The sequence below is a fragment of the Doryrhamphus excisus genome, chromosome 12, assembly GCF_030265055.1.
Source record: "Doryrhamphus excisus isolate RoL2022-K1 chromosome 12, RoL_Dexc_1.0, whole genome shotgun sequence".
Classification (NCBI taxonomy): Eukaryota; Metazoa; Chordata; class Actinopteri; order Syngnathiformes; family Syngnathidae; genus Doryrhamphus; species Doryrhamphus excisus.
Window position 1 is genome coordinate 9942841 of NC_080477.1, and position 27949 is coordinate 9970789.

The window sequence follows — 27949 nt, forward strand, 5'->3', positions numbered from 1 at the left end:
AGCACCCCCAGCAGGTCAACATTAGAAGTTATTCCTCACCTTGGGTGATAAGCATAGCTCATTCACTTATGTCCGGGTCATGAGGGCATCCATCTAATCTGGGATGTCCACAACTCAAGTTTCTTGCAAGAGAGGTCCAATTACGTTACAACTGTGCACAACACTGTCACACTAAATCAGACCACCTTCTTTCCCCACCTTTAGGTCCATGTGTTACCCCAGCGGCGTCCAAACGTTCTTCCACTGATGGCTGCATGGCGGCACCACTTTGGTATTTTTATACACAATACCACATCGCAGTTCAAATTTCATTCATTCATTCATTCATTTTCTACCGCTTATCCTCACGAGGGTCGCGGGGGGTGCTGGAGCCTATCCCAGCTGTCTTTGGGCGAGAGGCGGGGTACACCCTGGACTGTCGCCAGCCAATCACAGGGCACATATAGACAAACAACCATTCACACTCACATTTATACCTATGGACAATTTGGAGTCGCCAATAAAAAAAAAAAAAAGGAAACCGGAGTACCCGGAGAAAACCCATGCATGCATGTGGAGAACATGCAAACTCCACACAGAGATAGCCGACGGTGGAATTGAACTCGGGTCTCCTAGCTGTGAGGTCTGCATGTTAACCACTCGATTGGCCGTGCAGCCTCATATTTCATCACTTCACTCAAACCTATATTAATAAATCATGCTGTTAGATAGTTAGTTAGGTAGAATACAACCTATTTGTAAAAAAATGCATATTTAAGCAAATTGTGTTTTTTCCTAAATTCAGCATTTTCCAGCATAATAAAGGTTAAATAATGTAAATATAATCTATTGAAAACGTGAATCCAAATTGTGAATGCAGTATCCCACATTGGTCACTAGGTGTCAGTAATTGGTGACATGAAGTTGTATGACGTCCCCATTAGCAGTGAAGCGCATCAACTGTGACTTACCCCCCCACTTGGTCCCATGAGCAGAGTTCTGGTCAGGTTTCGGTGACGAATGTAGTTCCGATTAGTGACTGGGGCCACAAGTAAAGAATATTAAATGGAGATGATGATGGCTGCGATGCAACTGGGCTCACGGATCAATTGGGGGGGAGTCGTGATAGATGGAGATGTCATACGAATTCATGTAAAAAAAAAAAAAAATCCTAACTATCCCTTTAATCATCAGAACAAGAGGCTTTTATTACACAATAACAACATATTAAAAATAATACAGGCTACTGATACAGCCATAATCCACAACAAGCTAAAACTTGCAAATTCTTAAATGGCTTATTTTTGGGTAATATGAGTGTATAGGTGACTTTAATTCATGTCTAGAGGCCTCTAATGTTAAAACCTGTATTTACAAACGGGTAAAATCGAATCTTGAACCCATTAACTGAGGAAAAACAAGGAATTAAGTGTATTTTTTAGTTTTGTAAAAAGCTTAAATACTCCATATATTTAAAGACCGCTTTAATTATTCATTAGTATTATATCAGTATAACTTTATAAGCTGTATTTTCCCTTATTTTTCCTGTGTTTTTTGGTGTTTATTTATACAATGTGCTGTGGGCCAATACAAACCGAGTTGCCAGGTAGCTAGAAATGACACTAATGTGATTTGCCAAACTGCTTGAAAGAAGTGGCATTTTCTTGCTGTTGGCGGATGTTGTGATACTTCAGCTGCCATTTGGGCGCATTCAAATAAACAAACCAGTCCAACATAGAATGTGATGTAAGAAAAAAAAAAAGCACTTCTGACCTTCATTTTCCTTCCCGTATGGCGTCTGTCCCTTTACTTCAACACTGATGAGTGGGCAAGTTGGAGAAACATTAGGAACCGAGCCGCTCTGCGCACGTGTCTGTGAGACGGCATTGCAGGCCACTACTGGGGAGACTGTTGCCATAGTAACAGGCTGCGGATTCTCATGTTGACAATCGGGAGTGGGTGGCTCGGTACCCAAGTAGCCGCCAGTCGCTTGACCCATCTTGCACCTGTATCACACGAGGAAGAGGAAGCTCACTCCATCCACATCTGGAGAGCGGCAGCTGGCAGGATGTAGATCAAAGATGATTCATCTTAATGTGGGCAGCTAATCCTCTGAAGCACACTCACAGGTTGACAAGATATCCATGTAGGTGAGCTGACTCATTAATGGACGGGAACATCAGATCGTGAGGACATGACAGACCCACACACTTTATGTCCGTTGTTCAATCTGATTTATTTGAAAGGAAAACAAGCAGATCCTCACACACCATACATCATAGAATCATTGTCTGTCTTGGGACAATTATTGCTCAACTGCGCCCCAAATGGACAATTGTGAAACAACAGCGACTCCTCAGCAAACTTGAGTTGAAAAATTGCAAGAAAAAAAATGGGAGGTTCTAAATAGAGCTTCAACATGCAAAAAAAAAAAAAGAAATGGCAGCGAGACAAAAAAAAATTGCTGAATTGCTTAGGCTGTTGCACCACCCACCCCCCGTGACCCGACCTCGGATAAGCAGGAGAAGGAGTCAAGGTCCTCGAATACATATTTTGTTGTTAAAACCCAAATTTTTGCCAGGATTTAGCTTTTAAAGGCTGTGGTCTTCAACTTCTGACCAGGTTATCACTTTTATGCTTAATTGCAATAAATTGCTTCCTATAAAAATAAGCTCCAATACTGCAAAAGTCTTTTCAACTGCTCTTAAAATGTTCATCAGAAGTTTTAGTCTAATGAGATGAAATAGTGTACATTGATAATACTGCATATCAGCTTCACTCATTCATTACAAACATGGACAAAGTGAAGTCACTAATGTGCACAGCAAGGAGTAGTAGGGTCACACTGAAAAGAAAATAACCATACAAGTAAAAACCGATTCATACCGCTGATACCAATATGGATACTTTAGCAACGCAACGATTTGGGAAAGTATTAAGTCAATATCCATGCTGAATTATTTCATACTAATATAGTATTTAAGTAGTTAGGGTTAACCGTTCAGAACAACAGGCGAGTCATTAGTGAGACTGCCCCCTATGTACGGTCTGGAGATGGTCCAGCTGACCAACAGGAGGCATGGTTGGACCTGGTGCTGATAAAGATGCTGGCCTTTCTGACCTTAAGCCAGCCTGAGATGGTTTGGCAACGTGATACTGGTAGCTAGAGATGGGCCTACCAGGGAGGAGAAGTACCAGTGTTTGATTCGGTGGTATTATGAGAGCTAATGTGAGACTTCATTTAACATTATTATTATTATTTAACATTCCTGCATTTGGGCTGCACGGTGGTCTAGTGGTTAGCGCGCAGACCTCACAGCTAGGAGACCAGGGTTCAATTCCACCCTCGGCCATCTCTGTGTGGAGTTTGCATGTTCTCCCCGTGCATGTGTGGGTTTTCTCCGGGTACTCCGGTTTCCTCCCACATTCCAAAAACATGCTAGGTTAATGTGAGTGTGAATGGTTGTTTGTCTATATGTGCCCTGTGATTGGCTGGCGACCAGTCCAGGGTGTACCCCGCCTCTCGCCCAAAGACAGCTGAGATAGCCAGCAGCCCCCTCGACCCTCGTGAGGAAAAAGCGGTAGAAAATGAATGAATGAATGAATGAATGAACATTCCTGCATTTAATTATCATATTTTTCATAATTTGCTATGAAATCCGTCAAATTGGTAATAATGTTTAACTTGATCATCTTTACACAAGAAAGGTTTCTTCACCTTGTAGATTTCAAAATTACATCTTTGTTCTCATGATTTTGATATCATGTTCCCCTCTTTCAGTGTGTCCCTAGTACTCTTATACATGGAAAATGTAAAAAAAAAAAAAAAAAAGCATTATATTTAGTATCTTGCCTGCTTTACAACACAGTATTGCATTGCAGAGTAATCATGTTCTCTTTCCATTTCCCAACTGAAGTACTACACGCTTCATGTCTTCTCTTCTAAACTCTTAATTTGCAAATACATGCGAGTTTATTAAAAGCCAGCTTGTTTATGTTGGAGACACATTTTCCAGAAAACCTCAAGATACAATTTTGGCCGCCTGGTAAATGTTAGTCAATAAAGCAGCAGAGGTACTGGAAGAACAGATATGTGTGTGTGTGTGTGTGTGTGTGTACGTGCCTGAGTGTGTGTCTCAGCTGTCCCAATCTCCACTGTGTGTTTCCTCGTCTCCTCTGTCCTCTTCATCAGAGTCGGCTGACACCTTCTTCATCCTCATCATAGCAGCTTTGATGCTGCGCTCCAATTCGTTGTCTCTGCTGCTGCTGCTGCTGCTCTGGACTTGGGAACGCGCCGGAACCACCTACGGACACAAGCAGACTCGATTCAGAGTGAACATGGTCAGGGTAGCAAAGTGGATAGGGATTATTGGAATAATCATATTTCAGAAACATGCTAGGTTAATTGGCGACTCCAAATTGTCCATAGGTATGAATGTGAGTGTGAATGGTTGGTTGTCTATATGTGCCCTGTGATTGGCTGGCGACCAGTCCAGGGTGTACCCCGCCTCTCAGACGAAGACAGCTGGGATAGGCTCCAGCACCCCCGTGGTAGAAAATGAATGAATGAATGAATGAACATTGAAAAAAATATTCATTTAACTGAGTGACTAAACAATGCTGGTGTGTTTTGCAATGTCAACCTCATAAATTGACTCTCAATGATACAATTGTCAACATTTTTGGAGACCAAAGAAGGGCATTTTAGAAGAGCCTGCATTTCTTCTATTGAAATGACATGCTGCACAGAAAACAGGAAGTGAAAAGGCATCTCGCTGTTTCGCACGAGGGAGGTTATGCATTGAAGGGAAATTTTAATGCGTGCACATGTTCAATATTCAAAGCTCAAAGTTTTGTTGTGAAAATGTGAAAATTGTAAATAGTTCATGGTGTGATATTTGTAAAAAAAAAAAGTCTTTTCATGTATTTTTTGTCTATATGGCAAAATTTGTGTCAAAGTGAAAGATATGCTTGAAATGTATCTTTCTACAAAAAGCCTTTTTTCTCCCTTTTGTTGAGAACTGATTTTGCTGAAACTTACCTATGTTCTACTGCTGATTACGAAAGAACAAAAAAAACATGACACCATGGTAATACACCATGTCTACATAACCCAAGAATACAATATTCTGTTTGCCTTGAAAAATCAGTCAAAATCATCAAAAATGGCGGGTACACAGAGGGATGTCTTTTAAAAAATGGCTGGGATTGAATGAGTTAACGTGTTTCTAATATTGCCTGGCACACTGCCACTTCCATATGACTGTGACTGTGACTATGACTGTATTATCATCCATGGTACCGACACCATAGTTCAGCTTATGGCTGCCATTTTCTCATGATACAGCTTTTCTCCAAACAAGAAATGTTGTCACGTTTAATCTTGCTGGATATACAGTCTCCTTTTTCTTTTGGCTTTTCCCTTCAGGGGTCGCCACAGCAAATGTCTCTCTCACACCAACTACCCTCATGTCCTCCTTCGCTACATCCATAAACCTCCTCTTTGGTCTTCCTCTACGCCTCCTACCTGGCAGCTCTAAACGCAGCATCCTTCTACCAATATATTCACTATTTCTCCTCTGGACATGTCCCAACCATCTCAGTATGGTCTCTCTGACTTTATCTCCAAGGCCTCTAACATGTAATGTCCCATTGATGTACTCCTTCCTGATCCTATCCATCCTGGTCACTCCCAATGAGAACCTCATTTGTCAAACTGGATTGCGGCATGTTGTTTGAATATAAACTGTATATTTGTAGAAATATTGGATGTTCTCCAAGGTACAACATCTGACCTTTTTCAAGGTGACTCCTTGTCGGATGGCAGACATCAGACTGCTTCTCAAGTCCCCAGCAGGGGGAGGCGTCCTGGAACTCGGTGTCTTTCTAAGCTGGCTCTGCCCCCGCTGCAGTGAGGCTAGCACTTGATCCATGGTTCCTATAGCAAAAAACACAATATATTCTCACTTTTGTATTTCCTTTTGAAATGATGAATGCAGTTCTGTTGCCTCCTCATGGATGACCTTCATCCTTCAGAACAGCCTAGAAAAAAAAGCTAGTGTTGGGGGAGTTTACAGTTGATGTAAGTACCTCCTCTGGCCTCAAGGGGGAAGTTGTTAATGTAGGATGCTGTGTGTATGCATGCATTGACGCACACACACACACACACACACACACACACACACACACTCCAAACAGTGCTCTTTGGGAACCAAACTGTATTGTATCCACACATCTTAAACACAATATATTGATATTGATCATATCAGCATGACGCATTTATAAAAATATCCCAACTTAATTTGGCCTTGTGTCCTTCTATGGCGTCACTTTGTATAGGTGTATCTATTGATTTATGTATTTATGTCAATATTTTTACATGCTTTTGCAGTTGTTTCACTGCAGAAACTTTCCAAAAAAGATTGGCGTCTCACCTATGTTTTGTGTCAGTGTTCTCTTAGCTGGAAAAGGAGGCAACTCTCTGTCACTGAGTGGCATTGGTTTGTCCTCACCGGAAGTGCTGACTGGTGGAGGAGAGAGGGTGTCTGGAAGCGGTGGTGGAGGTGGAGGTGGAGGAGGAGGTGGAGGAGGAGGTGCAAGGGCGACTACAGTAGAGGTATCTGTAGATGGAGGTGGTGGTGCAGGGTATATTTGGACCGGGATGTCTTTCGGCTGTGCTTTCACTGGAGATTTTGTGCGTATGGGTGCAGGGCATATGAAGGCCGGTGCGTCGCAGGTGGGAGAAGGGCCAAGGCTGATGATGGACAGCGGCTGAGAAGGAGAGGATGACTCTGTGGGAGACACTGTGGACTGAGGAGTCTTTAGGATGTACTGACCCTGTCGCTTCTTAAGAGAGAAGAGGGAGAGAGAAAAGAGGTAAAGACGGATGATAAAGTCACAATACGCAATTATCACAATTGTTGATAACATTCTTTTATTGTCTTTTTTACCTTTGTTACAAAGGCCTATGTTTACTTTTCCATTCGGGGGTGAATGGGGTGAACTTTTGTGAATTTTGTGAATAATTTCAAAGAAAAATGTATGGAATTTTATGGAAAAATGTCACAATAATGTTAAAATAAGACAAAATAGAATAGAGGAAAGTGTAATGGCTCCTCAATTGAAACAAGGTACCATTTCTGTCGAGTGTACAGTAGTAGGAACCTGAGACCCCCATAAGCACATCTGACCTCTCTGAAGGATCTTAATCTGCTCAGGGTCTTCTCCCGCTCCTGGTCCACCCACTGCTTTCTCCTCTGCTCCTCCTCCTTCTTCTTCTCTCGTTTCTACAACAGAGAAGGAGACAGGTATGTAAGACGTCACACAGGGAGACAAGAGAAAATTCGATAGCGGCTCATTCTGAATGCCTGTGTGGCAGTCTTGTTGCCATGGAGACATACCAAGTGGACTTGATGATGCTGGGCAAAGAGTATAGATCTGTGTTTGGCTGCAAGCTGCTTCTGCTCATGGGCCTCCACACACTGGTCCTAAAAGGACGCACACATATCATGTAGACTGCAGGTTAGTGCTAGTTATTGACATTTTTAATCAAGTGTAGGTTTTAGTTAGTAGCACCTTCTTGTTGCGCAGGTAGGCTCGCCGGGCACAGATGTTGCCTCTCTTGCTTTCCAAGTGCTGCAGACGTCTTTTCAGCTGACCCACAGCTGTAGCTTCAGCGTGCTGAGAGCCCGTGTGAACTATGCTGTGGAGTTCCTCCGGATCCTCGCATACATCATAATACACAACCTCCTCCTTCAGTTCTAAAACACAAAAGAGGTCCAGTCTGTCAATACAAAGTTTCTACACAACACAACTTATCCAACATGGCTGACATAATGCAGGATGCTTTGTTTAGGGATTAGCTTCAGACACAGAGCAGTACTGATGGTACATGGTGTTGCAAGTAAATATTTTTTTTATAATTCAACTGTACTTAATTGGCACAGCAAAGTACTAACTAATCATTCGGCCTTTTAAGTGTAGCAAAAAAAGTAACCTTTCATGTTCCTTTCACTACAGACACAGTTTTGTTAGTGTGTTGGGAGCGCTACAAAAAGTGGCAGAGAAGTGAGTGTTGGTTGCTATGGTAGCCAAATTCCACACACAATCATGACATTGGGACTTCACAAGCAATTCCAAACTTTCCTTAGCCAATTGTTGTTATTTAGTTGTTGCTTCAGTGAAAATGCAATCACTTTTAAAAGCATTGTACTTTTACGCACACTGGAAGGAAGGAAGCTTTATTTCCATAGCGCTTTTCACAGACAAAGTCACAAAGCGCTTAACAACATAAAAACATAATGAAAAACATCATCACTGACGATCCAGTCGAGTAGTAGTAGAGGAGTATTTGTGTAGTATTCAAGGCCACCCTAGAAAGGCGAAAATTGATAGGCCCATATGCAGGTCTATTTTTATGGACACGGAACCCACCTCCTAGCTTTATGTTGAGGTTCTGCTCCAATTGTGGATTAAAATTTACACTAAAAGATTCATCTTCAGAACCCTCCCCATTTCTCTTCAATTACCATTGTTCTAAAGCTAAATGCTTACAAGCACAATACAGGTTTAAACCCTAAAATACTGTATGCCTCATACACTTATTAAACACATTTGAAATTATAACATGTATAGGTGACCTAGTGCTTCTATAGCAGAGCAGAGTGCCTCCATTTTGCACTGACAACATGCCTCTTACATGGTGCTGTACATGTATGCTTTACATTTCATCTGTATTATCACATATTTAAAATGATTTCAGAGTTATGGTCAGAGCCGGCCCAAGACATAAGAGATCTAAGGGCCTGCCAAGAACAATTAACTTAAAAAAATAGAAGAAAGTAATTAATTATTTTTTGAGTTGTGATGATTCATATATTATGAAATGTACGTTCATGTACAAAAAAGATCTTGTTAAAGAGTAGTTTCCTACTACCTCTCTGCTCTGTCAGCGCGCCGCTATGGTAGTTGAGTGAATGATTAATATTGGCAGTAATAACTGTCACCAAATGCATCTGATTAAATGAGATATGGCTTATACTTTATGTGCTGCTCACGTGCGGAAAGAATACCTCGGATTTGACGTTGCAGGCTGTCTATTTGAGCCACCAGCAGCTGCTCCTCGTTCTTCAGGATCTCAAACTTGGTATTGTACAGTTCTAGCTGGATTTCGTAGAACTGCAGCTCCAGCCTATCGACAGCGACTTGCTGTTGGTCTTGCTCAGAAGCGAGAGTACAATCAGCTGTCTGGTTCTGGTCTCTACCATCCAAGCCAACAATCTGCACCAAGACAAAGAAGAATGTTATGTTCAGCCAAATGAAAGGTACATAGGTAAGGTACATACTTAGAAACTGAACAGAAGTGTCCACTGTGTGTATAATGTTCAAAATGTGTTACTTTATTGTATGGAAAACACATCCTCCACATCTTTCTTCATGGTATCATATGCACTGTATTTAACTTTTGGGCACTCATGGGCACTACTTTGACAGCTGCCTCGTGTAAGGATGTGAGGATGGAAGAGAGTTCCACAAAAACTATTTTATTTAGCACATAAATGAAGATGACGCAGCCTGAGCCTTTCTGAGGTCAGTACAAATATGGACATGTTGGTTGTGATCCTGTGATGAAATGAGCTGAAAGTGAAAACATTTTGTCGGTAAATATATTCAATACTTTCAATAAGAAACTATTAAGCAAACATTTTCCTAATGTGCTCAACAAAAGCTGAGCTGTGTCAACTATAAATGAAAACAGGCTGGAAATGAGCCTCCAGCTTGTAAAGTGAACTGATTCAAAGTGATGCATTTATTCATTCTGCTCACACACACACGCATCATGCTGTGAAATCAGCAGGTGTACTCAACAGAATCACTGAGTTATGTGGCCACCGGTGATTTTGTGTAGGTGTTTCTCACTGATCTCATTACTTAAAAAAAAAAAAAAGCACACAACTGTCTCCACGGGATCATTTCACACTAACAGCATCATCAAATCTGGTATTTAAAGAGTGTGATACGATGAATAATGCAGCACGAGTGTGTGTACGCACTGAAGGTGTTCTTGCCTCACTTCTAGACCTCTAATTCAAAAGCACAGCGCCCTCCAGCAGATAAAGTCTTTGGAAAACGCTTTGATTCTGACATAACCAATATACTTCACAGTGTGTACTCACATAAGGGCCAATGGCTAACACACACACACACACACACACACTCATACACATTTCTCTCTCAGGCAGCTTTTGGAGATGTTTTGATGAGCGTCTTTGTGCTTCAGAGCCTTTCTAAATAGATGAAAGGTGCAGCCAGAGTTTCAGATGAGACTGGACTATCAAGTGAAAGGATAACTGTCCACTGTGACAGTCTCCAAAGATTTCTCTTGTGAAAGCATTACCAGGACAAAAACCGAGCTCAAGTTTATGACACGTGGACAGACATGTGCTTGGAAATCAAATGCATATGCACAAAAAGCGGTCATATGTTCATGCCAAGCCAGCGAGAAGATCACCTCTTTTCTGATGCTGTCTTTCTTGCGATTCTGACACATCTCTGTTGCTCTCATGTGCTGCAGGGCTTCTTTGGCCAGCAGGAAGCGCAGTTTTTCCAGTCTTGGAGCTGCAGAAGCCCAAGCAGCGACTCCAAAGCGACACTTGTCCTCTTCCATCTGCTTCACCATACCTGAACATGTACAGGTGACAGTCATGCATTTGCACCATATGTTAGATGTATCTTCAAGATAATCCTTGATCTGACAAGTGGAACTGATGAATACACTCTGTACACATAGCTCACATAGCTCCCAACCTCAAGTACAATGATGTCAATATCCTAATAATATATTAACTTTTACTATGTAGCGTTTCATGCACTATTAAGTGCTACAAGTACACCTAATATTTTTGCATATGAGTGCATATTGTTCAACAGTGGCAGTGATCTGTTTCCTGTATACGACACACAGAATGAATAAACAAAGTGAGTCACCAGCCAAAGCTTTGGAAGTCTGTGCAAAGTAGGTAACAGTGATATCCTGTATAGAAGCCACTGCATCCTCCGCTTTCGTCCTCCACTCCTCCGCCTCCTTCTCTAGAGCTTCAATCCTCTTAGGGCCCAAGTCGTCAAACTCCAGGGACTTCTGCAGAAACCAGCAGAGGAAAAACACCCAAATTGTTTAAACCAAGCTACAACAGCTACTCGACCAACTGATTATTTAACCAACTTCATTCTTTTCAATTCTATGGACGGAAACACAACCACGTTTTAAGGTCAGCATTAACTAATTAAGCCAAAACTTTAAGCTGTTGTGATCTCAATAAAGTGCTGTAATTTGTAAAACGAAAGAAGGTTGTATGCTAATGGCTTAGTGGCTATTGATTACCATTCATCACCATATCTGCTCACATTCTTAGTACATATTTAATGCCAATCTTTTTGTATTGAAAACGGCTCACACTATGAACAGATCAAGCAAGTATAGTACTGCTATACTATAAAAATGAGCTGTTTACCTCACACATTCCAAATATATTTAGCAATCTGTTAAACAATGTTTTGCTGTATAGCTATACTGTATACTGTTATTGGCTCTAGTGTACTCATATGTGAATTCATGGCCTCGTGTTCCTCAAGACCAGGGGTTTTCAGAGAACCTCCAAGAAAATATCATAAATGGGGCCTACTCTGCTTACTGAAAAGCAGATTTATGAAGCATTATATTTTTCTAATCACCCAAGACTTTGTGTAATATACTTGGCATTTAAACATAACTGAGGTCAGGTTAGCAGGTTTGAAAATGATTTTCCTGACACTTTAGACGTTTACCTACCATGCCGTTGTTCTCACTCGCTGATTGCGTCAGCTTGTCACTTGTCAATTGACGCAACATTTATCATCAAATGGGATACACTTTCTGGAATTGACAATAAATGGGAAATGCTTAGATTTACCAGTATCTCCAATTTATAGAGGCAGGCCAGCTCTCGCATGTCTCTAAAAGGCTGCAGCAGGTACTGGAAGAAGGTAGTGGCCACAGTAACCAGGTCCTGGTAGGCCTCATCCTCTTCTGAGTAGATGGCGAGCAGAACAACCATACCGTCAGCACTGGTGTGACTCTGCAGCAGCTGAGAGGCAGGAGGACATAATCATCATACTACCAGGTTTGACAATGCTCTTCCTACAATGACTGATATACAATTATTGACTTTGGAACCTAGTGATGCTACGGCGGGTACAGACATCAGCAGAGTGAATGCACATCAACCTGAATAAAATCACAAGACTTCTAAACTGCTTTGAAGGCATCTCAAAATAAAATAACATGTGACTCCCTTGCAGACTACAAGATATCAGATTCATTATAAATTCCTCATGCAAACATTTAACAACTCACAAGTATGAGGGTAAGCATTCAAGGTTTTCCACTGATAACAAGGCACGACTCCACGAGTGCTTGAGATATGACTATTTATAGTCATACCACGGGATATTAATCAGAAATTCCATCATAGCATTAACAAAAATAATCAATAATATACTGACTGTACCTGCAAAAGCTAAATAAATTTAGCAATTGATTTTCAATGATTAAAAATCAGTTACCAAATGATTTTCAGTTTTACTTTAAGAGATTTAGCCACTTTTATGTTGGAAGCAGATAGATTCTAATATGTGTAGCCTAATTAAGGGAGAGAGTACACCAGTGTATGTATCTATATCTGTTCACACATTAAGAAATTATACATATTTGTACTTAGAATGGCTGTGCCTATTGGTACATTATTTTAAGTCTTGAAATTGACATGGATTGACCAGAAGTTTATTGTTCATCATTATATGTGCACTGTGTATGTGTGTAAATTATTTCTTATTAGTTTTTAGCATCACCTCTTCTACAACCCTCTTATTTACCTTATGCATTTTTATTTTATATTTTGTTTCAACAATGGTTCTCAAATGGGCCACGGGGCACACTATGTACTTAATGAAGTGACGTGTGTGTTTATGATGCAGTCAACGGTGACTCGGCATGGCGCAGCTACCTGACGCACGTGACCTTTGGCCCTTGACATCTCCTCGTGCATGCTCTTCCTCTTGAACTCCTGTAGATTGTCAAAGTAGTCGTCCACGTCACGTTCATCCTGGGTGAAAAGCGTGTCGAGAACTATTTTCCTTCCGCAGATGTCAATGGCGGTGCTGAAATACTTTTCCAGCTTCCTACACGGAGTGTCCAAGTCCTTCTGTTCGTCATCCCAGGAAGACTTCCGACTCGGAAAGAGCAAGTCCCAAATGTTGCCAGCTTCGAACTCCGACAAATCGGGAAAGCAAGCAGCCAACACATCGCCAATACATGTTAACTGTTGATGAATGTGTTTTAAGTCGTTCACTGAGAAGAGTCCGGCCCAGCTTGTTTGGTTTTGGTCTCCGACATTAAGTTCGGCTTTCCGTCTCTGTCGCTGTAATGTCCTATTGTGACAGGTGACTGCGAATTTACACTCGGTGACGTTCCACTGTACGATAAAACCTAACTTAAACGCCTCCGGTTCTTCGAATATGTTACTTTTAACGGCGACCCAGCCTTCTAGGCTATCTAGACGCTCACATTCGACGTTATTCATGTTGAAAAGAGATGTGTTACACGGGCCTCTCTCAATGCTGCAGCTGTGTTTATGTCCGCCATTTGTGTGACGCAAGATGCATTCAGGGAACAGACGGAATCATGGACATTTAACAACTAACCGCTCAATCAAAATAATGATAGTATAAATACGATAATATTCTATTTTGATTAAGTTTTAGGATAGTCATTTGTGAAATTTGACATACATAATTTTCCAGGAATGCTGCAAGTATTTTTGAACATTCACCGAATACTGAAAACAACCTGAATGGCTTACAGGTATGTTCAATCAACTGATATGAGAATATATATGCCTACTTCTTAAATGCTACAGCTCTTAATATACATACATATACATATACAATAAAAGTCAAATACAAGAATCTGTACAGAGGCCATTTAGACATAATTCTGGGCGTTACGAGGGACTATGAAGGCACCATATTACTGTCTTCAACTTTGCTCTTTGAATCATAATTTCACGAATTTCTCTATGTCGGACATCAGAAACTAAGTCACAGTCTTAAATCAAACTTGAATCTCCGATTTGTGCTGCGACTACATATTTATTCGACAGGTAATATCGTATTTGTATGTATCTGTTTATGTTTGGCATGCGTTTGACATTTGATCAGTGTGTGCCTCATCTATTTCTGTCACAGCTTCTGCCTGAGAGCTGCTCTCTTACTCACAATTAACCCACACAACTGTTGGCCTGTAATGGTTGAGTAGAAGCAGATTCATTCAGGTAACTATGAGATTCAGTGTATGTTTGGGATTTACTGTGTATTACATAATTATTTTTGGTATATTGTCTCCCACAGTCATCCCAATGGACCTGTATGACATTACAGGAGATAGACTGGATGTGATTGCAGAGGAAGCTGACCTCCAGAACAAAAGCATGAGCACCTCTCAGCGGTCCACAGGAGCAGAGGTTGGTGATTTATTTAAAGGGGACCTATTGTGTTTTATTTCCACTTACACTGACCTACAAATGTAGCTTGAATGTTGTATTCTTGTGTTAAACTATTAAGTTTAAATTAAGTTTGTGCATTTGGAAGTGAGCCCTGAAAGAAGTTTGGGATGGCTGTGCACACTTGGTTTCAGAGGGCGTTTTAACACTGGCGGTTTGTGATGTCAGAGCTTGCCAGACTTCCTTATAGCCAGTGGCTCCCAGGAAGTGTTTCTAATTGTTTACAATTCGTAACGAGGAACGCATCAGTGTTTTGGTGTTCCTTACCAGCAAAAGAAAAATATTTTAATTTGTCAACGGCATTTCAAAGTTGGACTGTTTAGTGAACATGGGCCAGTATACTGCTGGACTAGCCGACAATCTTGCTGAAGCCCTACACCTTTCCAATGTTACTTGGTTGAGTGGAAGAGTCAGAAGAGCAAGCAGTAAATAAGAATTTATCAGTGTCCTAACTGTGTTTATTTTGTGTAAGTCACGGAGCAAAAGCAGTTGTATGTGTAGCATTATAGAGTGTGCATACGGGGAGTGGGATGTAAATTACAAGCTCACTGTCTGGAGTTGCGAATAGCCATTTCTCACCACAGTCAGTGGGTCTACCCGAGTTTTGGTAGTGCGGTGGTAGTCCCGCAACAACATGTGTAATGACCACATTACATGTTACTGTAAAATGCTGAAGCTACTCACCATTGAGAGACGTCTTGAAGTAACCTCTTTTCATGTGAAACTTCGGGCTGTCCAGTTTCTACTTCCAGATCGGATTCCAGATCAAACACAAAAAGCGGACATTTTACAAAGATAAAACGTTGTTTATCCCATATCAACTCCTATATCGTTTATCATCTCCAATAAAGTTGGCACAACACTACAAATCCTTCTGATCACTTGGGAGTGTGACCAATCACAGCAGAGTGGGTGTGCCTGGATGCGGGACATGGGTGGAATAAATCAAAATCGAATCGAATCGCATGAAGCACGAAATCCAAAGAAATACAGCTGGAATAGGTGCAGATTCTGGAAGATCTAGAAAGCTTTCTATGCTGGCTATCGCTGCTCTATAGGAATCCACAACTCAATACAAAGCGTAAAAAAATAGCATAATAGTTCCCCTTTAACAATGGCCACACTGAGGGCTTATTAGCATTTGAGAGGGCGAATACATGAGTTGCAGTCCAATTTTAAACTACTGTGTTACTATTACTGTAAACAAACAGCAGAAAGCGCAAATTGTTGTTGAAAACCTTTTTAGGGTGAGCTCAACAGCACAAGGAATCAGTTGCAAGAGAAGTTGGCTGAGATGGAAAATTTTGCAGGACACCTGGAGGAAATATTCCTTACTGTGGAGGTAACTACGTCACTAGTAAGACAATAATAACGTACAAATATGTTATTCATTTACACACTGTAAAATAATGCAACAGGAGAATTTCGGCCGTCGGGAGCAGCACTTGGAGCATCATTATAATGACGTGCTTCAGACTTTATCACAACGCTATGACGAGCGTGCTGCCGGACTGGAGGACGAGAAGAAGAGCAAGCTGGAGACTCTGTACACTCAGCTGCTTGCTTGTGGCAACGCTCTGGATGCCTCAAAGGAGCTCATTGAGGAAGCCAAGAAGGTCTACCGCAGCCAGGACAAAAGGCTTTTTCTCAAGGTAACAACCATTTTATTACAGTATAGCTTCTCAAGGGACAATACTAAAGAAATAAAACTTGGATACACTTTAAAGTAGTCTGTGTACAGCTTGAAAGGCAGCATAGTGGAGATGTACTATCCAGTTATATTGTCGAAAAACACACAACCATTATTGTCGAAATAGCTAATAATTGTGTCTTTCCTACGATCCAATCTCCTCCATTGGGGCGACTGAGCTGCATGGCAGTTTTTCAACAAGATAACAACCCCAAACCTCCAAATTTGGGCATGTTCCCTGTTTGGTGTACTCACTTGTGTTGCCAGCCATTAAACAATAATGGCTGTGTCTTGACTAATTTTCATAGGAAAGTACATATATGGGCTGCATGGCGGTCTAGTGGTTAGCGTGCAGACCTCACAGCTAGGAGGAGACCAGGGTTCAATTCCACCCTCGGCCATCTCTGTGTGGAGTTTGTATGTTCTCCCCGTGCATGCGTGGGTTTTCTCCGGGTACTCCGGTTTCCTCCCACATTCCAAAAACATGCTAGGTTAATTGGCGACTCCAAATTGTCCATAGGTATGAATGTGAGTGTGAATGGTTGTTTGTCTATATGTGCCCTGTGATTGGCTGGCCACCAGTCCAGGGTGTAAAGACAGCTGGGATAGGCTCCAGCACCCACTGTTACCCTCGTGAGGGTAAGCAGTAGAAAATGAATGAATGAAGTACATATATACTGCTTTCAATGTAAACTGCTGTACAATGACTATTCTGGCTATCCATTCGGGCTGTCATGAGACACCTAGCTCAAGACACAAGACGATCTTAGAGTTTTTATTAGTTATTTGGATCAAAATATGCTAGGTACATTATGCTATTTTGCTCTGTTTTTCCACTGGTGTTCTGCAATAAGCCCCACTTTACATATGGCTACTTGTGCAACACTTCGGACACCCATACGTGTTTTGCCAGGAAGGCGGGGTGTTGCTAGGTGACAGAGGAGTGTGTCGCTAGCCAGGTTTTGGGTTGCATTGAAGAGGGATTTATGCAGCTTTCAGACCTGCATTGCACGGCGGTACAAAGGTCATCATCCATAGTAGCGATACCGTAGTTCAAAGTCTGATTGACATCTTGCAAGATCTCGTGACATCCTTACTGTCCATATACTGATTCATCTCTTTTCTTTCATTGACAGGCAGTTGTTCCCACCATTAAAAGGTATACATGTCATGCATGGTCGAGTGAGTAAGTCAAATGTGTTGTCATAAAGTAATAACTTACACATTATATTGTCATAATATTCTTCATAAGAATCGAGGATTTCTCCAAAGAGGAGATGGATCTCACGTTGTCTACACGTCTTGAATTTGACACACCTCTTGCTGATCTGTCGGATGTCAAAAGCATGATGGACTCCATCAATATTGTTCCAGGTTTGATTTCCGTTCAAGACATACCATGAGCTGTATGATGTTGACCACCTTTAGTGAAGCACCGTGTCTGGCCTGTTTCTGTCCTTCTGGAACAAATGTTGGCACAAAGATGGAACCTTATTGTGCCTCCAGGTGTAGCGGCCTTGTGTGAGGCTGGTCCTGAAACTGCTCAAGATGTGTTTGAGGGTCGCTGAATTTGGGCAGAGGGCTCAGGTTGGATCCTCACCATAGCAATGTCAAAATTGACAAAAATACTATAATAATACAGAAATAATAACTATAATATCAGATAAAATAAGAAATGAAAGGACGACTCAAGAGCAATATCTATAGCAGGCTAAACATATGATAGAATTTTTAAAAAATCATTTAAATACAACATATATAAAGATAAATACTGTATGTATAGTTCCAAAATAAGACGATAAAATATTACATTCAAATGTGTACCTATGTCAATTAAAATGGAAGTGTTTTGTTTATAACAGGTCTAATAAATAAATAAATACATAAATAAATAAAAGAACAGGTCTAATTTTAACTTTTGCTTGTAACTACGACAAAAGTGTTTTTTTTTCTATTGTCAATTCAGTAACTTTGTTGTCCTTTATTTTATATGGTAGTATGCAAGTAATGATGCCAGGTTGTCCACAGCTCCATCCGCCCCAGTTATCAACCCCCAAATGGCCAACTCGGCTAGCCAGACATCACTGCGTGCGTGCTGGAGTTTGTTCTCTGATGACACAGTGGAGTTCTATGAGCTGTACTACAGACCTGTGCTGCAAGACACACCTATGGACAGTAACACTGCACCACATGGTAACACCTGTATCAGCACACAGACATCTTCTTTATTATTACACACTGTTTTTAACACTGTCTCTCCGTTCTCTTTTCAGTAATCAAACTGAAAGTGAAAGAGACTCAGTGCACTGTGAGGGATCTTCTACCCGGTGCCCAATATGAGCTGTGGGTGACAGCTACCAACACAACAGGCATCAGCCCGGTCAGTGAGAAGGCTTTATATATGACAGGTAAACAATTATAGTCTGTACTGTACAACAACCTCACACAACTGGAGAATAAAAGACTAAATGGATACTTCTCTGTAGTTCCATCACCTCCAGTCATCAAGCAGAGGGAGTGTTGCAGCTGTCCAGAAGCCGCTCTCATTCGCTGGGAGTCAGGAAACCCTGATCCTGTTGACTCCTACACTGTGGATATTATTCAGTTGGGACCTGATGGCACTGAGGAGGGGATCACAGAGTAAGTACATCACATCACCAACATGGGAGTGTAGGACACTGACAACATATTAGTGTCACACATTAGTGGGATGAAATGACAGTACACGTATATGCACGCACAAAGTTTCAAATGTTAATGTAAAATAAAAAAAACAAACCCCTCTGATAGTTTCAACAGACCAAATGGCTAACAATACACAGCGGTTGCCAACTAACACAACACAGGTGAGCAAGGATAGTAGAGTTCAGAACAGCATGAACGATTGTTGCCAATGAATGGAACACAGTGGCATGGAAATGAAAGGCTGCCATGATAGAAGGTATATGAGAGGTGGGTGGAGCTAAGTATAGTTATACGCTGTGCATACACTTTGATAAAGTTGATTAATTTTATTTAGTGAACACAATGAATATGTGTGTATATATAGATGGGTAAAAATCCACTATACTGTAAATACTGTATAAACTACATGTAGATGTCAAATATGTCAACCTTTTCCTTTATTTACTTTTATCTTATTTCCCTTTAGCTGTTACCAACACTTAATCAACATGCAAAGTAATAGTACATCATATAATTACAATTGATAAAATATTTTAAAATGATCTTCTCCTGTAGTGTTCCGGAGTAAACAGAATGCAACATTTATTTACATTTTTCTGAATTATGGCTTTATCATGGTAGTGTTGATGTACTTTTATTAATATAATTCACAGGCACTGAAAACACAAATACAGTACCGCTTATCTTCTCATTTAAGTTTTTTTTTTAGTGCAACCATAAACAAGCCAGTGTAGGCACTGGGGTTCCATGGCTATACTTCCCAGAAAAAAAATTATATTTTTAGCTTCAGCTCTTGCAGCACTGTTCTCCTGAGCAGCTTGGGTCAGTTTCATTTATCTGGTCACTTCAGATAGGATGCTCCAATTTTAATAGTAGCTTTCTGTGAAATTAAATATTTAAAAACAAGGTGTCCCACTGGTTGATTCCCAGGTCTGTAGTAGCAGTGCCCACATGTCAGTGTCTGATCCAACTTCAAGGAGGTCACCGTTACCTCATCTCTGTGAGAGCCATCAACATTGGTGGGCCCAGTGAGAAGAGTGAAGTCATAACAATCTCTACTACTGGTGAGGGGCACTGCTGTATGAGCTTCAGATTATGCCGTTATTGTATGTATAGGCAAAAATATATATAAAAAATAACCAATAAATGTTTTATTTTGATTTTGGCAGGCACTTTTTTCCATCTCCTGGAGGACACTGCCCATCCATGCCTGTCCTTCTCTGAAGATGGTTTCACTATATTTTATGGAGATGAGGAACTGCCAATAAGTGCTATGGGTTTAGATGATAACAACTTTACCAGGTAAATCTATAATCTTGACAATTGTCACATTTACTTCTATAAATATAAATATTTTTAATGTGTCAGTTGTGCGGCGGTCCTCGGGGATCTGATTCCGGTGCGAGGCAGGCATTACTGGGAAGTGGAAGTCGATGATGGGACTCAGTTTCGGATTGGAGTTGCTTATGAGGACACGGAGAGAAATTCCTACCTGGGCGGCAACACCACCTCCTGGTGTATGAGACACATCCTCACTCCATCCAGGTACTGGAGCATAATCACAACTTTCTGAAACACTGAATGCTGAGAGCTAATGCCATCTAATACAAGCATGCTGGACAAAAAACTCATACCATCAATAAAATATAGGGGTGTCACAAGATTAAATTAAGGAAAAATGTCTCAGTGGCACGAACCACACAAAGGACAAATACATTTTTCCAGCCTCCTTAAGTAACAAATGAGTAACAAAGAGTAACAAATGTGTGTTAGTAGATTGCAATATATTGTCTTGTTTTTCATTGTACTTTTCTTAAGAGGTAATGTTAAAATCTTGTCCTGTAGACCCAGGCTCGTGTATCGCCTTGTGAACTGAGTGTCATGTGACACACCTAATAATAGCTACAAATAATGCTCAGTTTTAACTCTTGTGTACGCTCTGGGATAACACCTGACAACAGAGACTTGTACTGTTAGGGCTTCCATTTGTAATCTACCACGGCTTCCATTTTTCCAGGCACAAGTACGAGTTCCTGCACAATGGCTGGAGCCCAGACCTCAGGATCACAGTGAACCCAGTCCGAATAGGGCTGGCTTTGGACTATGAAAGGGGCACCCTGTCCTTTTTTAACGTGGATCTGGAACAACACCTGCACACCTTCCAGTGTCACTTCCAGCGTTACGTCCACCCTTGTTTTGGCCTAGACAATCCAGGAGCTCTGACCATCCACAATGGAATAGAGGCCCCCAAATATGCATTCACGGGGCATCCTTAATATCATCTATTGAAACAAGTGTCGAGACAATGAGGGGATCTTAAGTGGTTTTAATATAGTATTCCATGGGAACAGGCATTCACCATTTTCCAGGAGAAGAAAAGGCTTTCACATGTGGTTATACCATTACTAACTGCTCTGCATTAAATTTAAAACATGGGGCTCATTTTTGATAAATAATATTTTACCATTTCCATTTAACACCTGTATTCAGATATTAAAATTGAAAAATTCACCAACTATACTTAATTGGCAACCAGTGAGGCTTCCTCTGATTTGAGAGAAAAAATGTTCTGAAGGTAAACAAAGGCTGATTATTTTTTCATGAATAGTTGTGCAGTGTTCATGTAGTGTATACTACTGTATTTCCATTTGTTGTATATGTAAAAGTAATGCATTACATGCCTTAAGGAATAAGGGAGATGTCCTCATTGATGGGAAAAAAAATCAGATTGTCAAGTGGGGCTAAACAAAAACTTGTGGTAAAACAAAAAACTACTAGATGCAACAAGTGTTTTTCTGAAAAATGATTTAAATAATGTCATTGAGAAAAAAAACAGACCGTCTCAAGCTAGTGTGTAATGTGAAAATAGATTTTTCCATTTTTGGCCATTTGAAAGCAGACTTTTGAACACATTGTGAGGGGACCCTGGCAGGCGTTATGAGTTACTGCTCTTACTGCTGCGCATCCTCTCCTCTTCCTCGTCGGAGGAGTCTCCACCATAGGGCACCAGCCCCGATGCATCCATCACCACTTTGGGCTTCTTCTCACATACATCTTCAACACCTGTTGGGGCAAAGTAAAAGAGAAAAGCAGAAGGGGGGGTGGACAAAAAGGAAACCCAATGAAGAGCCCGTGTTAGCAGTGGTTTAGCGTTGGTTTGATCCCCAGCCAGGTCAGAACATCCATGTGAAGTTGGTCAGAAGACATGTGGAGAGAGAGAACAAGAGAAAGACAAAAAGGACATATGCAAGAAGAGAACGTTAGTGGCTTTTAGCAGTAGAGGAATCCTCACAGGTCTTCACTCCTCTTCCATTCCTCCGCAGGGGGATGGAGATGCAACACAAGCCTTCCTCTCAATAGAGGAGTATGTTCCGCCTCTCAAAATATGAGCATAGAAACAAGTGTGTACCCGATGGTGCGGCAGCGCTGGGCAGACTGACTGGATCTTGGGTCAGTTCATCTCTCAGCCGCTTGCGCGGGCCACAGGTAAGACCAGCAAAAGGAGGTGGTGGCGGGGGCATGAGGATCCTGAAGGACCCAAACATTCATGTTAACACCACACCAGCAATTTATGAACGAGTGAGGATAAATCAAACCTCTCTACTACTTTGTCTTGGACAACTTCAGAAGAAGGGCGTGCAGAAGAAGGAGGTGCAGACTCTTGAATAGGAGCCTCCTGAGAACTGCTTGAAGGCTTAACAAAAAAAAAAATCAGCATTTTTCAAACCATTTTTTCCAGTGTCATTCGATCCCACTTTTGCGAATTCAACTTTTCAGCTAACCTGTTCTTTAGTGCTTTCATGGAAATGCTGTAGGGAACTTCCCGAGTCTGGCTGAGTAAGTAAAGGCGCTTCAGGGTCCACTGTATCGCCGCTACCAACAGCCTTTAAACATGTGACAAGATAATGTGAGCACTAGTGGTAATGACAGCAAAAACACAAGTATGATGACCCTCCAGATAACCATTATTTATCAGTATTCAGTCTCATATATATACACACACACACCAAAATATATATACACACATACACCATAGTTTACTCAAAATGCTCTACACAACTATATGATGATATGTTAAATGCAAGCTCACTTCCCTGTGGACTTCTTACTAGCAATGACAATGGCAGGTTTTTATTAAAATATTGTTCTGCTGCACATTTCATTAAAAGTAGATGCTGTGGAATTGGAGTGAAAATGAGGATTTAGCCACCCTTTGCTAATGCGTTGGAGTGATTATTAAAATGTATTCTTCATGTATGGTAAACTTTCAAAAGACCATGACCAATTAACGACATCTAATAATCTCTGCAATTACCTCCACAAGATAAGAATTTGTTTTCCGTGGACACACCGGATACTGAACCATTGCCTGAGAAGATGGAGGGGTTGTCGACATGTTAGAATGACTTGAGGGACCATTTGCATTACTCCAATAACCACCGGCTCCTGGGTACGTGGAATAGCCTCCAGCATACCCATTGGCTGGGTAGTTATACCAGGAAACCTGGTTAGAGTAATTGCTATTAGGTGGAAATCCATGAGCTGCGTATGCTGAAAGGAAAGTATAGAATGTGGTGTTAATAGCGTCGACCACATCAGTAACATGCTGTGACCAACCTACAGTTAGGCCACTCACTCACGACTTCTGGGAAGTGTCATGAGAAGAGTAAGGCTAGGCCAACATCTCATACTGTCATCGTGTTCACACGTGTCAACATATTGGAACACTCACATTGTGTTGAGGCAGTGGCCGTGTAAGTTGACTTTAAGCGGGCGTGCTCGGCTCTCACCTGTAAAACAGCGATATGAAGAAATTAAACCTTTCATAATGGCAGAGCTCATACACATTGACAGTATGATTTAATTGTGGGTAGGTGCAGAGCACTCAGAGCCTATCTCTGGAGGTCAGGTGGTTCACACTACCAATTATTCTTGGAGGTGGGTATCAGTGATAACTAAATGCTTGTATAGCTTCACCTTCTTATACCTCCATACATCTCATTTCATTTCAGACCGGCACCACAGCTTTAGATAAACTTACAGTTTCTAACAGGTTTTCTGTGAGTCGCTTTGCTGCCTCCAGTCCGTCTGCATTTGGGTGGCTGTAACATAAATTCCATCATTAACCCAAACACACCACACGGACGCTCAACATGTAGCACAGCAAGCCTCCACTTCAAACATAATAATACTGCCAGGGTCCTCCCATAACCCTACAAAAAAGTATTTACTGGGACTTATTTTTGGTGTCTTCTGTTCATCCCAGACACCGTTACAGGAGGAACTAAAAATGTAGAAATTATATTGCCTTTAAACGTAACTCTAGTAGTGGCCTAATTCATACCTTTCACTCCTAAGAGTTTAAACTATGAGGGCGTACAAAGACACGATTGGTACCTGATATAGACATAAAGAGGTTCAAATGATTCTCGTTTTGATGCCTGCTCAATGTAGCCGGAACCTTTTCCTCTAAGGAAGACTCGAGCCCCAGTTTCTGTCTGGATGTGACCCAGGTATGTTCCTCCGGGACCTTCAACCTTCTCGTTTACGTTGAATGTTGGCAACGACTGGTCCAGGCCCACAAAAATCTTTGTATGGACAAAGTTCTGCGAATGAAAGGATGAGATAATGCTAAAATGCATTTTGGCATATGAATACATTGCATACAATTAAAATTGTAGTGTAAGCAGACGCAGTAATCGAAAGCTTTTCTCTTGAATCAAAGGATGTTCTCTCTGCTCTTCAATCTGGGAGGTGGGTATCAGTGAGGGCAACATGGTCTTCACTTGCCGCACTTTCTTTACCTCCATGTACTAACAAGTGCTGTAGTGTGTACATCCACAAAATATTTTTAGATCAAGTCTGCCTACCCCTGGGTGAGGAGCAGCCGGACGATGCACTTGAGTTGGTGTTGAGCTGGTGTTGGATGTTGGGATGATGGGCCGAGGAGGCTGAGGATATAGCGTGAGTGGAGGCATTATGGGCACCTGTTGACTTCCTGAGGCTGCTGCGGCCCTCAACAGATCATCAGAGATGATCTCTTTTATTCTCGCTACAGCTTCTATGATAGAACAGTTACGTTTCAGACATCAGTTGCTACAAGAAAGACTGATTCTGATTAGTGAATTACTAATGCGGTCCAAGACAGATTTCAAAAGGCAAAAAAAGGTGGGTGCCACTTACTATTGACCTGCTCCTGAGTCTTTGCCTGGACATGCAAATACAGAGGTCTCTGCCTAAAAGGAGACACAATCAGACAGGTCATGAAAAGAACATGAGTTTGTCCATGTATAAACATAGAACATATTTCAACTGATAAATCACGTCAGTGACCCTTAAAAGGGGACCTATTATGCTCATTTTTCGACTCTTTAAATCCAGTTATGGTCTCCTATAGAGCAGCTACACACAATAACCTACACTGAAAACTTTCTAGATTTTGCAGCATCTGCACCTATTCCAGCTGTATTTCCGTTTGGTCACACCCTCAAAGTGCTTCCTAACTTCGAACCATATGAGGAAATCAAGCGTTTTGAGCCATCCTCAACTTCTTTCAGGGCTCACTTCCAAATGGGCAAACCCCATTATCTGAAACTTTAGTGTCCTTTAACATGAGAATACAACATTCTAACTACATTTATAGGTCAGAAAAGTGGAAAAAAGCATAATATGTCCTCTTTAACACTGCACAAGCTTGTAGTGTCATTTTCTTATTGGTATTTTATAACACCTTCCTTTCATTTGCATTGTCCAAATGAAACAAACCAGACAGTCTTGTGGAGTGTATTGATGCAAAAGTTGTATATGTGAAAACATACCCTCCAACTGTTCCCTGATCAATATCAGGCATGTAATGACCTCTAGTTGAGACCACAGCCCCACTACATAGTCGAATCTGTAACAGTAAATAGAGAAACATTTAGAATTTAAGTTAGAATGTTTTAAAGCACATCTTAAAAGGTAAACTGCACTTTTAGAATTTAAGTTAGAATGTTTTTAAAGCACATCTTAAAAGGTAAACTGCACTTTTTTTCGTCTATCATCCACAATCGTTATGTGAAACTGTCCACACACCTCCTCTTGGGTTTTGCCTTTAGTAAGAAGGTCTCTGCAATTCAGTGGCACATCATTTATGTCAACCTCTGTAGCAACCAGCTCTTCTGGTGGGGTTGGCACTGGCACTCTTGGGGGAGTCTAGAAGATGTTCAAAAGGAAATAAACATTTAAGATATAACGGAAGGAAGAGTTACATACAATTTAGATGAGCTTATGCCAACCTTTGCCAGCAATGGTGGAGGAGTCAATAGTTTTCCTTTTGCCATCAACATAGCATTTATTTTAGCAGCCATGGCCGCAGCCATTTCAACTCCTCCCTGAGGTTCTGTCTTTTCTTCTCCAGCCATTACGGAGTCTGCTCCTTTGCAGTGTGTCTGAGCAACTGAACTGTTTAAGCCAGATGTGCTGACAATCCCTGAAACTCGATGGGCTACATTCGCACTGCTTTTCGGTTTAGTTTGGGCTGGTTGATCCCATCTGCTGGTTAGACACCTGAAACAAAAACGAATGAAACATTTGCACAACAAGTTGTATTTTTGTGTCAGCGGAAAAACGCATTTAAAAAAGTTAGCACAATGTGACTTGGTCTCATGATTGGTCGGTCGAAATTTAAATAAGAGAAACTGAAAAACAACTCAAGTTAGTTGTAATTGTTTTAAACTTTCTGTAGCTAACAATTTAATCAATTAAATAGCGTTATTGGTAGTCAATTTAAATAATTTAAAGCCTTAAGAGGCAACTGAATTGTGTACAAGCTAACTGACTCTTAAAGATGGCTAACAGTTAGCTGCTAACAAAAGCATATTTAGAAAATGACTCCTAATACACACCACATAGAACGAAACGCAAGCAACCATGCTTTAAACTGCAATGATAGCCGTAGACTATTCGCTGTATGTACTCAGAAGTCCATTCCACAAACGCTAACAAAAGCTAGCAGGCCATGAACACATGCTAGCAGGCTACACGACCAGCATTAGCAAGGCCAGTAAAATATTCAGTAAACCTTTACCTACGACATTGAGTGACTAAGCTTATAGGCAACTAAAAAGCTTGAAAAAAAACAACTTACGGCGTTTGCCCTGCCATGCCCGAAGACATTACACCGAAACGTGGCCCTGCATGAGCGTTGAATAGCGCTTAAGGATGGTTGCGAACGGCATCGATTTATGCGTTCGATTCAGCAGCGTCGACTCCTTCTGACGTCATTGTCGCTTACTGTGAGAAAGCGGAAGTGAGAGCGGTTTTCACCATTACGCAACCTTGTATGCGATAGGTCAACGCCTATTTATAAACACACAAATGTCCATGTAAGTTAAGACAAGATTTTGCCTGATAAAATGATGATAAAAGCAGAAGGCATTTGTTTCCCTGACACTTCTTCCTTTAAATTGTTATCATGGGAGAAATACAAAATCATATGACTTATTTACTAGTTTGTTTTCATATGCTAGCAAAATTGCAATAGCAATTGCATAGCCCATATAGCAAGGGTTTCATCTGGGAAATTAATTTTCCCAGTATGTTCTCATATTTTCTAAATTGACTGAGCAAGCAGTTGTAAGTTTGAGATTCACTGCCTCAGATTTATTTGTTTCAGTTTGGCCATTTTCACACCTCAGCATGATGTTTATATGCACTGTCTCCACTGCGATTACTGGATGCACGCTGTGTGCCTCCCACAACGCTTAATGGCACTTGTGCTCCTGTCAGTGAGGGTAAAAGACTGACCTGTTATGTCACATATAAACAAAGCATCTCGGCCAGTGTTGCCAGATTCACAGAAGTGCCTTTTTTTAAAAAAAAAGATGCTTCCAAATTCTCAAGTTTCTTGTCGTATTTGGCTTGTGTTTGTAAAGTACCTTGCAAATTCCCAACATCCCTGTTGTTTTGGGCTTGTTTTTGGAGAGCTTGTCTTTTGTTTCTCTTGCGAGACCTGGCAATC

The 27949-nt window shown here is 41.1% G+C and overlaps 3 protein-coding genes across 5 annotated transcripts; 1 reads left to right on the plus strand and 2 right to left on the minus strand.

Annotated features, from left to right (window-relative positions):
* Nucleotides 1-820: 820 nt before the first annotated feature.
* Nucleotides 821-13668, minus strand: LOC131139680 (WASP homolog-associated protein with actin, membranes and microtubules). Of its 2 annotated transcripts, none has more exons than XM_058089497.1 (11): nucleotides 13020-13668; nucleotides 11928-12101; nucleotides 10966-11116; nucleotides 10490-10659; nucleotides 9051-9258; nucleotides 7555-7739; nucleotides 7380-7466; nucleotides 7170-7265; nucleotides 6492-6825; nucleotides 5775-5917; nucleotides 821-4283 (listed from the first exon to the last, which is right to left on the minus strand). In XM_058089497.1, the coding sequence occupies exons 1-11, from the start codon at nucleotides 13593-13595 to the stop codon at nucleotides 4116-4118; spliced, it is 2292 nt and encodes a 763-aa protein (XP_057945480.1). In that variant the 5' UTR covers nucleotides 13596-13668; the 3' UTR covers nucleotides 821-4115. The 2 variants fall into 2 exon arrangements, with proteins under 2 accessions (XP_057945480.1, XP_057945479.1); XM_058089496.1 differs by having other exon boundaries at nucleotides 823-4283; nucleotides 6414-6825.
* On the plus strand, nucleotides 13017-21752 carry LOC131139683 (fibronectin type III and SPRY domain-containing protein 2). 2 transcript variants are annotated; one of them, XM_058089501.1, is made up of 14 exons: nucleotides 13017-14174; nucleotides 14260-14345; nucleotides 14422-14534; nucleotides 15820-15915; nucleotides 15992-16225; nucleotides 17400-17422; nucleotides 17516-17637; nucleotides 18292-18456; nucleotides 18537-18671; nucleotides 18750-18903; nucleotides 19879-20012; nucleotides 20118-20250; nucleotides 20317-20493; nucleotides 20966-21752. In XM_058089501.1, the coding sequence occupies exons 3-14, from the start codon at nucleotides 14430-14432 to the stop codon at nucleotides 21222-21224; spliced, it is 1737 nt and encodes a 578-aa protein (XP_057945484.1). In that variant the 5' UTR covers nucleotides 13017-14174; nucleotides 14260-14345; nucleotides 14422-14429; the 3' UTR covers nucleotides 21225-21752. The 2 variants fall into 2 exon arrangements, with proteins under 2 accessions (XP_057945484.1, XP_057945485.1); XM_058089502.1 differs by having other exon boundaries at nucleotides 13017-13876.
* On the minus strand, nucleotides 21228-27244 carry LOC131139682 (KH homology domain-containing protein 4-like). The gene is made up of 14 exons (XM_058089500.1): nucleotides 27077-27244; nucleotides 26226-26496; nucleotides 26023-26142; nucleotides 25767-25843; nucleotides 25132-25184; nucleotides 24819-25009; nucleotides 24346-24554; nucleotides 23990-24050; nucleotides 23681-23738; nucleotides 23264-23499; nucleotides 22731-22832; nucleotides 22545-22642; nucleotides 22358-22476; nucleotides 21228-22011 (listed from the first exon to the last, which is right to left on the minus strand). The coding sequence occupies exons 1-14, from the start codon at nucleotides 27103-27105 to the stop codon at nucleotides 21884-21886; spliced, it is 1752 nt and encodes a 583-aa protein (XP_057945483.1). The 5' UTR covers nucleotides 27106-27244; the 3' UTR covers nucleotides 21228-21883.
* Nucleotides 27245-27949: the final 705 nt, after the last annotated feature.